Below are 18485 nucleotides of genomic sequence, written 5' to 3'. Positions count from 1 at the left end.
ATGGTGTATCAAGGTATCAGTGTCACTGACAGTGATTTGTGTTCATCAGACTCACTAACACAATAAAAATAATACATACCCATTGTCGGCTCTGTATTTGGTGAATGATGTAGATGATAGCAGCATGCACACAACACATACGATTTGACACATGACCTTTGACACATGACCTTTGAGAGTCACATTTAACTTTATTAAACGCTATGCAATCAATTAGTATACAGTACACAAAGAAAATGCACACTGCAGGTTTTCAAAGACGTATGCTCTTTAGGATACTTTTTGACAACACCACGACAATCTTGTATGAGAGTCTCATAAAGGAAAGCGTGAATGATAAGAATGTGAACTTGTGTTGCTTTTTCTTGGTAAACATTTTCAAACACTTTGCTTATGATACTAGCAAATCTGCAAATCATTTTGTTCATCAAGGTAAGAACATACTCAATTTACAAAGGGAAATACACCTGAAGTCAAATGGCATATCATATTAGACAATGAACGTAATAACTCCTTTCACAAAAATTAATATAACTGCAATAAGCAATACCTATAAAAAGAACTATCGAATATCAATTAGAAGTAATAAACAGTTTGTTAACATCTTTTCTAACGTTCTGTACGAGGTATTTTCGACGTTCCTTTGGTCGTGTAGGGCCTATGGTCTACTGGATGTTGATCATCAAAAATGTACTCCCTACATACTCCGACATACATGATGTTGGAGTACAATTATTATCCTTGATTCTGAGACAGTTATATATCATGAGACTGGTAAATGAATTCTTAGACTACCGAAAATATAGCCGGCACCAAGCTAAGCATCTTTCTTTACAAATTTAACATTCTCGAGGAACAATATTAGCTAGCCAGTAATCTAGTAATCACATATCAGGATAGTATAAAGAGTACTAGTCTGGATCATATTAGAGACATGCTCTTTTGATATTAGTTTTAAAATTTACATTTTACTTAAAAAATGGTAATTGAAATGACACAGAAGTAACCAGTCCCTTGAAACCCTCTACCATGTTTACGCATTATGATACAGTCAATTCCGTGTTACCACTGGCGGTGTTGAACCCTGGTATATAACTTTATATATTTATACCATTCATCATAAATGGAAATACATATGTTTGTGGTACACTATTTCGCCGATATATATGATGAAATTGGTTGTAAATGTACGCAGATGTTTTATTGGGGATGTTTCGTCCTTTTGACAAAGTTATTATTCAACGTAGCTAGGACATCTCCTTCCTCTTAACCGCCTGACAAATAGAAACTAGACAACACTGACACTCTAGTTCAATATTACAGTACGTGTTTTGTGAATGTGATAATGATCATAGTTCACACTTGAGGTTAACATTTAGAAAATTAAAGATGTGGACAGGCTATGTCGGTCTAGAATTTTAACCTCAATGGATATTTCTGACTTGAAAAAGTGCACATACCAAGTATAACTGTTATTGTAACTATAAAAGTACAAACAGAGCTAATTTCCGAACACACATCTAACTCTCAAAACTGAACGAACAACTATACCGCTTTTCATATGTATGAACAAAACAAGATGTTGGGAATGACAAAACTGAGATAGCTCTAATTGGCGCCAAAAGTTTGAAACGTCTACACAGCTGATACTAGAAATGAATCCAAATGTATCTTGGTCATCTTATCATTTGTGTGGTATCTCTTCTGTGTTTTCATTTTTGAACGAGGGTTGCTGAATTTCCACGAGGTGTCACGATTCTCGTCTTTTAACTGTATCACAGGTATGACCCGAGTTTTCTCTGGTTCCTCGGTAGTCAACTGTTCCTTTAAAACTAACGTGCTGCCCATCAAGTCCAAGCTGCTGGAAACACCAGAATCGGAGCTGACGATGCTGAATCGAGCCTTCCTCTCCTCCATTCGTCCGGAAGCTGTGTGGTGTTGTTTCTGCTCTGTTTTGTCTTGTGGACGACAGATATGACCATGTACCAGAGGAGGGTCGATATGCTTAACTGACTTATAGTTGATTTTTCCATATTCACCACGGCCATCTTGTTTTTGACTATATATGTTCATTTTACTGCGTCTTTCGAGATCACTAATGAAATCGTAATAAAACGAGTGTTGTTGCTGAGACGCCACCCAATCTTCTGTGTAACATCGTTTGTCAAAAGCAGACTGATTCTCTGGAACAATCGTGTCTTTTATAGATTCGTCTGCTTCGATACAAGTAGGTCGACCGTTTTCTTTTATCAACTTGTCAATCATCCAGCTAGCCTCTTTTTTGCCGATCTTACGAAGCGCATCATATAAATCTCCCAGGATTACATCTTGGGCAGATTCCTTCCTCAACGAGAAGAAGATGTCAATAAGCTGTTGGACAAGACATTTAGAGATGCCACTATCTACCTTTGTGGCGGTGTTCTTGCCCTTCATAAAATCAACCACAGCGATGGGGAGCTTTAGTTCTCTTGCCAGCGAATGGCACTCATTTGTTTTGACCTCTTCACATAACCTCCAATAAACATCAACAGGTATCGGAATCTTCCACTTTTTCTCATCCTCGAGTTCAACAGTTATTGGATCCTTCCACTTTTTCTCATCGTCGTGCTCGGTGCCTGGACTTGAACCATACCCCTGGACAGATGAATTGAGGGCGTGTATGAAGATGGATTTCATCGGTGTTAGAACTGCTACATTTAAGTTCTACAAGTACAAAGTAAAACATGACAAATTTTAGCCAACTCTAATCATTAGGATTAGCAAGATATATTTGCAGATGGTATATTTGTCACCCTCTTAAAAGTTGTCGAACGCATGTTCTACATAATAATATACTATCATCATCATCATCATCATCATCATCATCATCATCATCATCATCTCGTCGTCGTTGTCGCCGCCGCCACCGGCCCGCCGCCGCTACTGTTACACATTGGGTGTTTGCCACAACAGTATAGTATCACACAAGAGGTGGGCCAAGGCCTACCTGACCTGTTGGAGTGGAAATAGCATATTACTCTTGCTCGCCAGAATGTTTTCTTGCACTACTGACTCAATGATAAGACAGAAGTCTGCCTTTTGAACTGAGTTGATGAACTTTATTCCACCAGAGGGTGCCAGGTGAGAGAGAAAAAAATGACAATCCTTTAAGATGATGATGATATATATATATATATATATATATATATATATATATATATATATATATATATATATATATATATATATATATATATATATATATATATATATATATATGTGTGTGTGTGTGTCTGTGTGTGTCTGTGTGTGTGCGTGTCTGTGTCTGTCTGTCTGTGTGTGTGTGTGTGCGTGCGTGCGTGTGTGTGTGTCTGTGTGTGTGTCTGTGTATGTGTATGTGTCTGTGTCTGTGTCTGTGATATTTTAACCCTCTAGTCATTGTAAGCAAAATATTTCAGATTTATGTTATGGGAATCACTTACCCTGCGATATTGGTCTGATAGGTCTCTTTCAAGATTTAATATTTCTGAGTTGTTAGGCTTGCTCTTTTGTGAAATCTTAAATGCTGCTCTTACGTAACAAGCTGGTTGTTTTCTGGCGTTTTCATATTTCATATAGAACACTGGACTACGTTCTCTATCCATTGCATTATGATTTTGTTCCCAGATCATTCGACTCGATATTTCCTGAAATAAGAATGTTTACAACTTCAGATCATGTTCAAAATGATAGTTTCGAGTGGGCATGACAGGATCGGAGTCATTTTATTCCATGAACTCAAGAGTTTTGAAATTCAAATATTTCATCAAATGCTAAAAGTCCATGACGTAGTTTTGAAGCAGTGTCATAGTGACAGTTTGTGTGATTTCGTTTGAATGTTTACAAAGTGTTAACTAATAAGGGAAGTATGAGCTCCAACAGAAACGCGAACCTACATAGGCCAATAAAGATTAAGTAACCCAGTAGAAATATTGAATGATGTTATGGTAGGTATTTTGCAAACCTACCATGTCAAAAAAAGTTTTTTTATTAGTAGGAAACACAGTTTCACTGCATTGGAAATACGAGTTAACCACTGGAACAAAACAATGTCACATTGTTGACAACTTCCCAATTTTAAAGTGGCCATGTTGATGAAGATTTTGTATTTATGTTGGATTATTAATTTGCAAAGATCAAGTTAGGTCAGGCTGCATCCTCAGAAAGTGTTCGTGGCGCTATCCAGCCTTGTGTCAGACTGATCATGAATATAACATTGGATCTAGCAAATGGTCTAGCAGGTACACTACGTCGTTTGTAACCTGTACTTGTTACCCAAACTCTTGGTGGGTCTCTCTTCTTCAATTGCCTCAGATATATTACTTTCAGTTGTATGTTAATGATGACAATTACGATGACAGATGTCACTCATAAAACTTTTCCACAGGACAAAATTAAATTTCATTTTAATGATGCTTACCATTGATCCCTTGATTTGCTTCCAGCCATCAGGAGCTACAGAGATCACTTCAGCAACAAGATCACCACCACTGACATCAAATAATAGAGATCCTGTGGCACAACACTTCTGTCTTCCTTCCAAGCTCTCAACTTTCTCAACCACCTAAAATCATCAAAAAGAGAATAAAAGTTCAGGTTATATTCTTGTCATAGATATATCTTCTTCTTTCCTTGTGACTCTTGTCTTTGATTTGTCAGACTTAAATATAACATGTTTTAGATCAACTACAGCTCGTGTTGTTTTGTTGATATCGATAACGCTCTTAATCAAAGTCTTCAAAGGAACTTGAAACATCACAGTTTGATATGTTTATAGATCTGGGAATGTTAAATAAATATGGCTGTTTCACCTAAGATGCGGGTTTTATTTTTACATGCAGCCGACTATCAGAATGTTACATATTATCAACATATGAGGTAAATGCTTGTGTGAAGTTTAGCACTTTGTTAGAGAGGGTGTCTGGTTAGAGAACATGTCAAGATATCATCCATTGCTATTCATAATGTAAAATACTATTTAATGTAATACATGTATCTATTAAGAGGAAAGATGCTCGTTCAAACAGGTACTTACATGATGATCAGCAGGCGTGTCATTCCACACACGAAGATAACACGTGATATAGAACTGGTTATAATCATCTGGTGCCATGTATAATCCTACGCGAAGCTTCTTGCAACCATACTGATGACTACTATAATTCTTAAGTTTGTCTTCATCTGTCATTTGTGCGTGAGATTTTTCTCTTGGTACTCGGGCAAGAGTTCCATTCCTTGCATTGGTAGTACTCGGAGTTGCACTACCAGCCTTGTCACTAAACCCTTCAATGAAGGCCACAAGGGAATCGTCATGAATGAAGCAGTTGGAATTGCCTTCACCACCGAGTCGTTCCCATAGCTGAGGTTCACCAATCTGTGTGCCGTTTGTCATGACACAGAAATCCTGCCATCTGTTGACATCTTGGATGCAGTGTGGGATTGTCAGGATAACTGGCTTAGTGAAGGTTGTCCCTGGTGGCCCACAGTGTACCACGGGAGTCACTTGTACCTTGTCATCAGAGAATCCAGTTCGATCGGTCTTACTCATGTTAAGAAACATGTACAGTTCTCGAAGGTTTGGTTCGTTTGAACTGATTGCTCCAGGTGGTATGAAGAGATTAACACCAGTGTCTTCAATCCTGAGGTGACCCCCTTCGTGATCAAACAGACCAGCAGCGAACACCTTATTGGTGAAGTTAGTTGACAGGAGTCTTTCTTTAGATGCACCTTCAGTGATGGCATGGAACTGGTCTACACAAGCCTTCAGATATAACTCCCCAAGTTGGTTTATGGGGATAAGATTGGGTCTTTGAGGAGGACTGTGTAAGTTGCCTTGCTGTCGAGACGATGGTGGTGTTGGTTGTTGATGTGGTGGTGGTGGTGGTGGTGGTGGTGGTAATGATGCTTCTGATGGTGGTGAATACATTGCTTGTGGTGGTGTTCCAGAGGTTTGACTTTGTAGACAGGCTTCCTCTCCTTCATGGTAACCAGAATCAACGACCTCTCCCAATCTTTGCATACGAGGAGAATCCCTACCAGTTTTAGCAGTAATGCCAGAACCAACTTCCATTGAACCTTCCATTGAACTTGTAGCAGCAGTATCTTGACATGCAGGTCTGTATGCACATGTTGGTTCGGTAGTTTTGTGATGACTTGACTGTATGCGTTCCTTTTCTCTCTGCTTATGGTCGATTCTGTACGACATCGCACATTCATCACTTTGCCCTTGCCATATACTCTAGAAATAGAACAGACGATAAAGTAATGCAATCTAACAACAGCAACATTTCTGAATTATGGAACGCTACCAACATTTCTGAATTATGAAACGCTAAGGAAGAGTGCTCACAACACACTAACTTGTGTTGTAATAATACTGTTTGATACAATGTAACTGTGTATCCAAACTTTAGTATTTACCATTGGCTTATGCATATATATATATATATATATATATATATATATATATATATATATATATATATATATATATATATATATATATATATATATAGTTTTGGTAGTACTGGAACTCTTTCTTGGTTGTAACTCGGAGTTTCACGCATGGTGCGATCATCAGACACTCTGAGTGTCTGATGATCGCACCATGCGTGAAACTCCGAGTTACAACCAAGAAAGAGTTCCAGTACTACCAAAATTATTACGCTCTGCCACTGCGGTATAGAGCACTGTCTTAGCAGATTGATACTCACCGAGTTATATATATATATATATATATATATATATATATATATATATATATATATATATATATATATATATATATATATATATATATATATATATATATATATATATATATATATATATATATATATATTTATATATATATATCACAGAACTGGATTTGTAGGAGTTATAAATTAACTATTAAAATGCTCATTTTCGGTCAAAAGACACAAGCAACCATGGGTAACACTTGACAGTTTCTCTGCCATCGATGATAAGGGTAACAAAGCGTTCACACAACCAAAAACAACATGGTTGAACCATTGTCACATATTAAGAATTGATCATATGACACAGACAGGTTCAGATATATTTCTATGATTTATAAACTTATTAAAACATGTAACAACTAAATATGACCAATCTTCGGAATCTCTGTATGTACAGGAGATGAATGTTATATTTAGATCCATCTATATCTAGGTTCATCTTTTGCAACACTCCTTACCTCTAGCTCTTCTCTACTCGAAGATCTGTTACTCGAAGACAGTGAATCATAACTCCGGCCATCACATTGCCTCTTGAGTAGTTTTGTACGCTCCACGGCATGTTTGGATGGGTGTTCTGATTTCTTGTGCAAACTGGCATTCACATCACTTACTTCTCCAACCTGTTCGTCCTCGAGCTCCAAGTTAACAGATGTTGAACAGGGACAACTCGGAGTCTGGGATTGATAACATTGTGCTGTTCTATCTTCTCCAGTGTTTGTGCTCTCATTAATGACAAAACATGCATCTTGATTGCCATCACTGATGTCATCATTTAGCATCTGTTGTCTTTCCTCTGATTTCCTTCCACCAGATGGGTCCATACAAGCTCCATTCTTTCGACATCTAAACGACTATGGAAGAAAATGTAGAATGTCAGTTAGGAGGATGTTTTGTGATATATATGATATGATCTCAGTTCTTTCCAGTTTTATGTAACAAATCTGACGTAAGAAATATCTTAATCTATGACAGAGGACTTCTTGTGGCTTCATGACATTCCGCGGTAGGGTAAGGGGATGAGAGCAATTTGTCACGGATTCATCTCGCCCCACCCCATCTTCAGTATCACGAGTCCTGGACTTTGTAATCTCTGCTATGGTAAGGGGTAGACCATTCGATATCCTGGGGGGGGGGGGCTTGGAAGATTGGTGGAGAGTCATTATTTTTTTTCCCACCTGCTTGCCTGAGAATTATTTTTTTTCTCCTTCGCCTATGCTGGCAACTTTTTTTTTTCTTTGCTTCTTTGAGATATCCGGATTTTTTTACGTCAACGTTGAACACCTACATTTGTTGCCACAGTTTTCTGTTTGGTTTTCACACAGGGTAATACAGAGAGTAAAAAGATGCTGTTCTATCACACACAGATTTTATTTAGAAAACTACATATTTCATACATGTTTGATTTTCAATTAAATAAACATCATTGACAGTTTTTATGCCATGGTATGATGAAAATACATATCGGAAACTTGATTGGTGAGCTCAGACATTTAGATAGACCGGTCAGTTTCTCCAGCTTGGGGGGATGGGGGGTGTCAGTGTTATTTTCCATTGGGCCAACAAAAAGTCACTGTAGAGGAAAGAGCTTTGAGACTGGGATATGTCTACCTCTTGTGTGAGTGTGTGTGAATAGGGGGGGGGGGTTCAAGGAGTTCTCCCCCTAGAAGCCCTGGAGGATTTTTACTTCTAAAGGCAATGTTTAGGCAATTCACAGACACTTTCAGACAATAATTTACAAACTTTACAAGACAGCTCTAACATGTAAAAAGCAACTACGTGAGGTTGAAACATTTTTTAAATAAAGTTTCATAGCATCTTGACAGTAAGAGGTGGAGGGAAGAACTTTGATTTGAGACTGGAACATGTCTACCTCTTACGGGGGGGGGGGGGTTGTAGGGGGTGTCCCCCTAGAAGCCCTGGAGGTTTTTACTTCTAAAGGCAATGTTTAGGCTATTCACAGACACTTTCAGACAATAATTTGCAAGCTTCACAAGACAGCTCTAACATGTAAAAAGCAACTACATAAGGTTGAAACATTTTTGAAATAAAGTTTCATAGCATCTTGACAGTAAGAGGTGGAGGAAAGAACTTTGATTTTAAACTGGAACATGTCTACCTCTTATGGGGGAGGGGGTTCTAGGGGGTGTCCCCCTAGAAGCTCTGGATGATTTTTACTCTTAAAGCCAATTTTCAGGCTATTAACAGACACTTTCAGACAATAATTTGCAAGCTTTACAAGACAGCTCTAACAATTGTAAAAAGCAACTACACATGGTTGAATCATTTTTGAAATAAAGTTTCATAGCATCTTGGCAGTAAGAGGTGGAGGGAAGAACTTTGATTTGAGGCTTGGACATGTCTACCTCTTATGGGGGGGGGGTCCTAGGGGGTCTCCCCTAGAAGCTTTTCAAGTTTTTTTTACCAATTTTGATGAATCTTATTGTTGGTTTAACGAATGAGTGGCCTCTGGGGTGATGGAGTCCAAGGGGTCTCCCCATGCCAGATCTGTAGTTTTTTGTTTCTATTTAGGCAATTTTTAGGTTATTCATAGCCTCTGAGATATATATTGCCAAGCATCGAAAAGCTAAAGTAAATATAACCTTTTTAAATAGGTTTTCCATGTTATAAAAGTGGGCCTGTAACATTGGTATAGGGGCATTGATATTGCATGAATAGTAAAGTTACTGATGTGTTAGAGCACTTTAGGAGGTCATACCTAGTGTACAATAGAAACTTGAATTTGAGTTTTGGTGTCGATACATGTAGTGTCTGAAATAAGAAGTATATCATCCCTTCTGACAAATTCATACTGAAGAGACTAGAACAATTTAGATTAAGTTCTGTTATAAACTATCCAATAGTAATAGTAATAGTATGAAGATTACCATTACAAAACAGTCAAGTTCACTTTTGCCCCAAAGTGCAAGATAAGTGAAGCACTGATTGTGAAACAGCCAAAAAATTACATGGCATGTTCTGTAACTAGTGTGGTAGCTAGGTAATACATGTATTATATGTATAATTTTATGTATAGTTATGTTTGAACCCTTACATGAAGTAATATTTAAACCATTTATGAAAGAAACAGAGACAAGAACAAATATATATATGTACCACAGGCTAACGAAACTGACTGGTCCCTGACATGTGTTTGAAACTGTTTGTCATGATTTGACAAGTGTCCTGGTTGGAGAGGTACGAGCAGGTTGAACAGTATACTCGAACCTGTGCATCATTTCCCTGTAAAGATATTTTTTTTCTAGCAGCAGTGGTCCATCTTTTTTTTCCATCACCCACTCATATCCGGATTTTTTTTTCAAGCAAATCCACTTGGCATCTTTTTTTTTCCCGAAATCTTCCAAGCCCCCCCCAGGATATCAAATGGTCCACCCCTAATCACATAAAAGTGTGACTGGCACTTACTTCCACGGCACATCAACAAGATTATCGACTCGTTCAGTTAATTTTGCATGCAATGGATACGTACGTGGAATCTTGCAGATAACTGTACCGATCATTTAGCATAAATCATATTCCACTATAATTTGACCTATCAACTTCGTCCATGAAAAAAACCCATGCATGCATTATAAACCTTGTGTATTTTCAAGTGTTGAATAAAAGTGTACTCACTCTGTATTTCATGAAAATTGTCACCATCACCAAAAATACAAAGAGTAGAAGAATCCCAAATACCACTATGACAGTGGAATCGTCTGCTTTACCAACATGACTAGCTTGGGTTTGAATCGTGTCAGCTAGTGTAGTCTGTGTGGTTAATATCGTATTGCCATCTGCTGCTGTCGACTCTTCAACTTGTCCATTCATTGCTGCGTCATAGCTGCATCAAAAGAAAAATGATAAAGTCAAAATGTTTTTTGAAACCAAAAATATTTAGATTAGTTTTTGTTGCCAAAAACCTCTGGAACTGATATATAACCATGAGTTTATAGCCGATGAAATCCATTCGTGTGTATTACTATTTTGTTCTTGATTACATAAACATTCGCATAGGCAAGTCGGATTGTGTACGTGCACGTGATACTTATTAGGATTCTAAATTTTCGCCATTATAGTAGTTTCAGTGTATGTTTCAGTCTGTATAGAGGTCAACCCGTTCTTACATACAGTATGCAAACAAATACATTCTGTCTGTCTGTCTGTCTGTCTGTCTGTCTGTCTGTCTGTCACCTCTCTCTCTCTCTCTCTCTCTCTCGAATTGAATTGAATTGAATTGAATTGAATTGAATTGAACTTAAATTGACTAGCTTAGTGGCATGGAAAAAATACTTGTCTTCAATGTACTTACCTGATACAAACACCAAACGAATTGTCAGGAATACGCTGGTCACCTACATCATATTGAAATGTACCATCGGGACATGTGTGAAAACAACTGCCCATGTATAGATTGTTTTGACATTTTGTACAGATCAATGTGTCTGGAATGTCATTTACACACTCTAAGCAGTCCACTGGACATTCTGAATTGTCGGCATTCACCAACTATGAATGAAAATACATGAATAGATATTTGAAATAAATTGATATTGTTATCATGCACAAATTCTATAAAATGTAAAAACTTGTGCCACCTTTGTGTATGTGTGTGTGTGTGTGTGTGTGTGTGTATGTGTATGTATGTATGTATGTATGTATGTATGTATGTATGTATGTATGTATGTATGTGTGTGTGTATGCCTGCCTGCCTGCCTGCCTGCCTGCCTGCCTGTCTGTCTGTCTGTCTGTCTGTCTGTCTGTCTGTCTGTATGTCTGTCTGTCTGTCTGTATGCATGCATGCATGCATGCATGCATGCATGCATGTATGTATGTATGTATGTATGTATGTATGTATGTATGTATGTATGCGTGTATGCATGTATGCATGTAGATGGATGGATATACGACGAGATCCAATTAATTGTTGACGAGTAGAGAAAGAAATACGTCATCTATATTTCTAAATTCAAATAAGCTATTTTTTGTTTGGGTTGGAATTGACTGCCACTGCAAGATTATAAAATCAAACGCCCCAGAAAAATGGAAAACATTAGTGGTCTTCATCGCAACAACCACTATGCACGAGAAATTTTTAGTTTCGATGTTGCGACATACCAGACCCAAAACAAGACAGATGTCAACCATAAATAAAACATATGGTGTATTCTGGTACAAAGGTGGTGGTACATATATTAGCTTGCCCGCTAGCAGGTATAATATATTGGCAAAGATCTTGCCATAGTGAGCACAGGGAGTTGTCAGAAATTAATGCCATATATTACCTAGTAAGATTTATAGGGTTGTTTTAACGACTAGTTTGTACTATAATACATATTCCGAAGTTACAGATATCTGTCGTGAACTTCTCTAACTCTCCGTTTATTGATCGGATTTCTTCCATTAGCTTTGGGAGAAAGAAAAACCTGTGTTGCTATTCACGTGCAATGGTCAGGTGTAATTTTATTGGTTGCATCAGAACTATGGGCAATGTTACTGATAAACAGTACAAGTATTAGGCTGGGATCAGAATTTACGTCAAGGGGTGGCCTGGGGAGAAAGGTCAATAACACTGATAACAACTGATGAAATATTGAGATCCCCCCCCCCAACCTGAAATGATTACCTCCTTTAGAATAACCTTGCGTTTTTGAACTATGTTTTTCTTTTTACAGTGGCCATCAAGAGAAAATAAAATGAATATCACACTATGAAACATTCAAAGAAAATAATTATCTAATGTCTAGTTGAATGCAATAATGTAGACTCTGAATGCTGTGATGTAGCTGGAAATATGCCCCACGAGGACTCCGCTCCGACGACACATAAATTACGAGAACTTCGACGATATACGCGACTTCTTAGTAGCCTACATTTCCAGAGTTACATGTATAGTGACCGTCATGCTGCCCTGGGTCATGCTCGCTACTGCCAGTGTAGTCCTTCTTGCATACGGAGAAATCCGGGACTCGAATCTGACAATTGTCCCTCCTTATTAGGGTTGTGTCAGTAATATAGACCCGTGCACAGTCTGCAAGCAGGACTACTGCCAGTGCTGCCAGTTTTTATTTCAACTGCGTCACAACATGCACGCGTTTAGTTGTATCGTTCAGCTGATAGATCAAGTTTGCATGGGTAGGCGAGGCATCATATTTAGACACAGGGCAAGGCAATAGAAGTTAGAACTACGTACCCTTTTGCATCGTGTATGCCACTTACCTTTGAGACGAAAATCAAGAGGAACAATTTCAGCCGTATGCCTCGACAGGGCATTTTGTACAGCTCGATGTACGAACACTTTTGATATGAGTCGCTACCTAGCTAAAATGTCGAAACAGATTGCAACATTGTTTGTAAACAAAAGAAATGGGAATCCCCTTCTAAATTTAGAAATTACAAAAGGGGGAAAAGTCATAATACCTGGATAAATGTTTAACGATTTTAATAATAAGTATTAGGTTGCCATATACAATATTTGGGCAACTTGAGCCTACAGATAATTTTCAAATGTTAAGAAAGATATGAGGTCACAGCATGGTACAGAATCATGGGACCGCAATTTAAAATCGATATGGAGAAATTACTCTAATATTGCCAACAAAAAGTTGCCGACTCGATTGCCAAAACCAAGTATTACTCTTTGAGATTCATTGCATAGATTTCAAGTCATGCAATCGGGGGTTTTCATATATGCATGTCCAAAGAGAAAACGAAAGTGTAAAAAATGAGTTTGCTTGCACATCATTTTATTTACCGCAAAAAGGAAAATAGAAATGACTTAGCTTGGGGAAATACCGTTTGGGAAATACCCAATTCACTACCAAGCTTGCCAACTAAATAGCGCCACCACTCGTCCATGTGTTTTTCCTTGCTAATATTTTGCGCATGCGTACAACGTACGAGTCTAAATTGGCACAATGGCGGACGTTTTGGATCTTCACGAAGGAGACGAGGAATTTCAGGTCGACGAGGAGTCGGACCGTAAGTATTTTACATTGAAATCGGTTTAGTTTGAAATTCAAATTCAATGTGCACATGGCTTGATATCTTATATGGCCGTAGTAAGAACGATAATGGCGATGTAGTCTTAAAACCTCACCGACTAAAACAAGCGTGGGGACCCAACGTGTGTACAGCAATCGTTGCAAACTGCATGCAGTGATCGTATTTATGACGTTTTGTCGACGTTGTACTGGTGTTACGATGCACAATAGTTTTCAAACCAGCTATACTATTTCTCCTTTCACAGAGGGTATACAGAAATTGAAAGAAAAAGCAAGGAGGAAGAAGGGAAGAGGATTTGGTGGCAGTGGTGGTAAGTTGTTTATTTTGCTGACTTCAAATCATAGATTCGGTAGTGAGGTCTGTCACTGTGGTCAAAAGAAAATAGCCGTACATATTACATGTACAAATAAATTTTTACAGTTTTGATTTTGAAGAAATAACGTACAATATCGTGGTTTACCTATAACAATTGTGTCATTGCCGTTTTCATTTGTGTGTCAACGAGAATTGTACAATGTATGAGAAAGGTGAATATGAATCATTGAATGTGTCAAAATCCATTCCCTCAATAATGATATTTTGTATTCAGTGTACATATGGAATTGAAGATGAATTGCATGATACAACAATTTTGTGACTAAAACTGAATTTAAGAATAGTGATATGAATTTATGAGAGGCTGAGCTCAAGGGGCTTACAATTATTACCCCAGGCTCAGATCAATGGTGGCACAACGATCCTCTGAGGCCCTCTACAAATGTACATTTACATGTACTTCCATCCTCAACTCCCTGGGGAGCATACAATCCATTGCAGCCTCTATACACACTTAGGATTAAAGCACTCACATTGCAACCTCTATCCTACCAGGTCCCCAATTACACAGCTTGGTTGACTGCTGCACAATCGTAGTTCAAATCGAGCCCAAGGACTTTAGCTACATTTGTGTATTCAGAAACTAACGGCAGTGACAGGCTCGAACTGCAACTGGCAGATTCCAAGCCAGCCACTCTTAACTGTTCGATCATCATGCTTCCAATATAAACCTTATGACCATGTAGAAAGGTTATAGCAAGTATTGTGATTTAATATTTCATTATATTTCAGAAAATAGTTACTTCAGATTTTGAATAACCTGATTTGTTTATAGTCTTTTTAAAATGACAACATTTCCAATCAATTACATCATGGTATACTTTTAAATCTTGTTCTAGATTCAGGTATTAAAACTTCCAATGAAGACTTTGAAGGAATGGAGGTTGATGTTAGTGAGCAGGGTCCACAAAGATGTAAGTACAATATCAGATTTGTTTGTATAAAAATAAATGCAGTGAAAGGAATACTAGTAGTGTGCATGTATTTGAGTCTAATACAAGAAATACATCTCTATTTTCTTACCAGGAGTTGATAAATGGTAGAGCGACAAGAATATTTTTGAACAAGAGAAAATGTCATGTTTAATCTCAATGGTTTTCATGAAACCCATATGTGTGGGGTTGAAACTACTACTGTATAAATGTGTAGGGAAAGCTGTGTATACAGCATTAATTTGTTTATTTTTAATTTGTAACTTTTTTTTCAGCTGTGGAAGGGTGGATATTATTCATAACTGGAGTACAGGAAGAAGCCACAGAGGAAGACTTGGTTGATTCATTTGGGGAACATGGGGAAATAAAAAATATTCACATTAATTTAGACAGAAGAACAGGATTTCTTAAAGTAAGTTTGTCTTTCATTGGATGAAAAGTGTCATTTCAGACAGATTGTAAATAATGAGAACTCTTCTGAGATTGTAAATAATGAGAATTCTTCAGAGTAAAGGTGTATGTATGAAGAGTATTAATGTGTGTGTGATCATGTGGGGAGGTGTTAGTCAGACATGCAGTTTACTGTTTGTATGATACTTTCACTTTTTTTTGAAATTTGTTGTGTAGCTTTTTGAATCACAGTCAGTCTATTGAGGGTTGTATTTATTTCAATACTGAAGATATCAGTAGATAGCTTTAATACAAACATTAATTCTTGTTGGGTATGTTATTAGTGCCAAACTCCCTCTAACTTTGTAGTAGGAAACTCATGTCTACCACAGATATCCCACACAGTGGAGACCCTCTTAACTAAGTTGACATGCCAGACCCTTGATACAGCATTTTCTGAATCTATTATTGTACCAAAAGTTGTTGTTACTGCAACGTGGGGAGTCATGAGAAAACCTTCTTTGTATCATTTCGACTGTCAACAAAAATATGTCTTTTTATCGGAGAGCACATTGCCAATGTATTAGTACTGAGCTTCTGTGAGACTCTTTTAGTTGATTATGTGAATGATGGAAGTGAAACTTTGTGGAGGGAGGCAGAGGAGTTTGAATCCTCGTTCTCCCAACTTGTACTTAGTTGTGTAAAAACAAATAACACAACACAACACCCCCCCCCCCCCCATACTATTGTATGTGTTTGCAACACGTATACACTCTATGGCAATCAAAAACAAAATAGCAAAATAACTTCATAAATTATTTTCTTTTTTTGCAAACATTAGGGTTATGCTTTAATAGAATATGAAACATTCAAAGAAGCGCAAGCAGCTATGGATGCATTGAATGGTACAGAGATCTTAGGACAACCTATTTCTGTAGACTGGTGTTTTGTTAGAGGCCCACACAGTGTTGCCAAGAAAAGGTAAGTTAACACAAATTCAATAAATTTGAAATTTCTGCAGTGCCAAACTCCAGAGAAATGTTCTGTTCAGTAGTACTGAATGGCTTTGGTGAACAAATAAGTCTTCAGTTTTGTTTTGAAAAAAATCCAGAGTGCAGGCTTGTTGAATGTCTATGAGTAAAGACTTCCCTACTTTGTGAACTGTAGTTTTCTTCATTCATGTCATAAACTCGTGGTAAGTAACACTTTAGAGAGGCAATAAACATAAAATGTGATTATCATTTGGCAATACAATACCAAAATAATGATACGAGCTTCTTTTTTGTGCCATATTTTATTTTAGCCCACTCTGAAACTATTCCATAATTGTGAACATAATTTTTTTTTACTGAAGTGTAGTTCTGTAGTAAACATATATGTATTAGATAAACTAAACATGAATTTCACATGAGGTCCACACAGCATAGAGTCTGAGAGAATTTGTTATAAACTTTGTATATTTTCTGTACACCTGCCAAATTATTGATAATTTTGTCTGTTACAGGAGTAGCCGAAGACGTTAAGACTCTGCTGACAATCACAAACCACGTCAATTTTATATATAGTTATGTCCCTTTTTAAGAATATTTTTCCCCAAAAGACTGTATATAAATATTATACTGCAAAGACTTGTTTGAGTTTCCTCTGGTTAGTGGTTATATATACTGCCAAGAATGTGAAAGTTTGAATCAGACAGTGAGGGAGAATGTACCATTTTGACTAGTAGTAATATTCGCTTTTTTGTAATTTTTCAAGAATTGCTACATAACTTGCTTGTAAGTGGCTAGATCTGTTAAAATAGAGATGACATTCACATGAGAGGTGTGTTTTGTGTCAGTGAGAAGATTGGAAATTACCAGTAATAATGTCTTTTGAATAGGTAGTCTGTGAGGGCGCCCTCGTGCATCGGCTTACCCCTCTCCCTGACAAGGAAAGCCTGATTAGGGAACAATACAACATGTATTGCAGTAGTGAAAAGCTAACTTCCTTCTGTCAACTGTAGGTGAAAGGTCAGAGGTTAAAGTTCACACATCCATATCTGTAATGGTGCCTCTTTAGAACACTCATAATATGCTGATAAATCTCAAAGTTAATATTTGACGTTCAGAAAATGATTCCCATAGTTCAAGGATATTTATGTTTTGACCATATTTGGTACCTACTCGATCTTGTCATTTTGAATTGATATAGTATTTCATGAAATGAAGTTGCTGTGTAGCATACTTCTGTTTACTAGACCAACTTTGTTTTAATTTTTTTTTTGCTTTGTGACGAATAAAATTAAAAATTTTATTTGTTGTAGTTGTGATGTATGGAAGTTGATTATTGTTGTATGAATCTTGGCGAAAACATAGCTCTGAATACATTGCAAACATGTCCTGATGGTGACTGTCTTTTTCTGTTTCTCATTACCCAACCACCCCAAATTTTGAGCTCCAACATAAAAATAAAAAATATTGCCTGCCCTAAATATTTCGCAAAACAGCACCCTCTCTGGCAAGAATAAGGAAGTGTCTGTCTGGACTATTGATGTCATCTACAGTCATGGCAGCAACGATGATACTTGTTCACGAACAGAGCATATCTGTCATGATGGAAGGTATTCAAGAAGGGGCCTGAGAACATACCAATTGTGTAGAGAAGTTGGGAAAGGGTTTGTTAACCAGGAATCCAATAAAAGAGAGGAGGAAAAGGAGATGAAGACAAACATGAAGACTTACTTTTTACTTTTTTTAAAATTAAATCGTTCGACTGACCCATACCATAGCTGTTATGAGAAAGTAATGAACAAAAAAAAATAGGGTCACCCAGATCAAATATGTATTCCAACAAGCATTGCATTACTGATGCACCACATCTGTCATCAAAATTTCCAGTATTACAGTGAATTTCTTCAGACATCATGGAAAATGTGTGTGTCAAACACCTGTCATCATCTTTAATACTACATGGATAAATAGTTACTACCCTTCAGACGTCATTGCTGGCCTCTTATGTATGAATATGAATTAAAGAAATACCATAAAAA

General features: G+C 37.3%; 1 protein-coding gene across 1 annotated transcript; it reads left to right on the top strand.

Moving 5' to 3' along the window:
• Positions 1-13663: 13663 nt before the first annotated feature.
• Positions 13664-17723, top strand: LOC144443494 (RNA-binding protein 8A-B-like). The gene is made up of 6 exons (XM_078132984.1): positions 13664-13736; positions 14005-14070; positions 14975-15049; positions 15343-15479; positions 16299-16438; positions 16962-17723. Exons 1-6 carry the CDS (start codon positions 13673-13675, stop codon positions 16978-16980), a joined length of 501 nt encoding a protein of 166 aa, XP_077989110.1. The 5' UTR covers positions 13664-13672; the 3' UTR covers positions 16981-17723.
• Positions 17724-18485: the final 762 nt, after the last annotated feature.

This window comes from Glandiceps talaboti, chromosome 12 (genome assembly GCF_964340395.1).
Source record: "Glandiceps talaboti chromosome 12, keGlaTala1.1, whole genome shotgun sequence".
Classification (NCBI taxonomy): domain Eukaryota; kingdom Metazoa; phylum Hemichordata; class Enteropneusta; family Spengelidae; genus Glandiceps; species Glandiceps talaboti.
This window is presented reverse-complemented; position numbering and strand designations above follow the sequence as displayed.

Excerpts from the sequence above, each read along its gene's own strand:
- LOC144443494 (XM_078132984.1), top strand. The coding sequence starts at position 13,673 with ATGGCGGACGTTTTGGATCTTCACGAAGGAGACGAGGAATTTCAGGTC. Across the intron at positions 14,071-14,974 it reads AGGATTTGGTGGCAGTGGTG|ATTCAGGTATTAAAACTTCC; the intron begins GTAAGTTGTTTA and ends ATCTTGTTCTAG. Across the intron at positions 15,050-15,342 it reads TGAGCAGGGTCCACAAAGAT|CTGTGGAAGGGTGGATATTA; the intron begins GTAAGTACAATA and ends CTTTTTTTTCAG.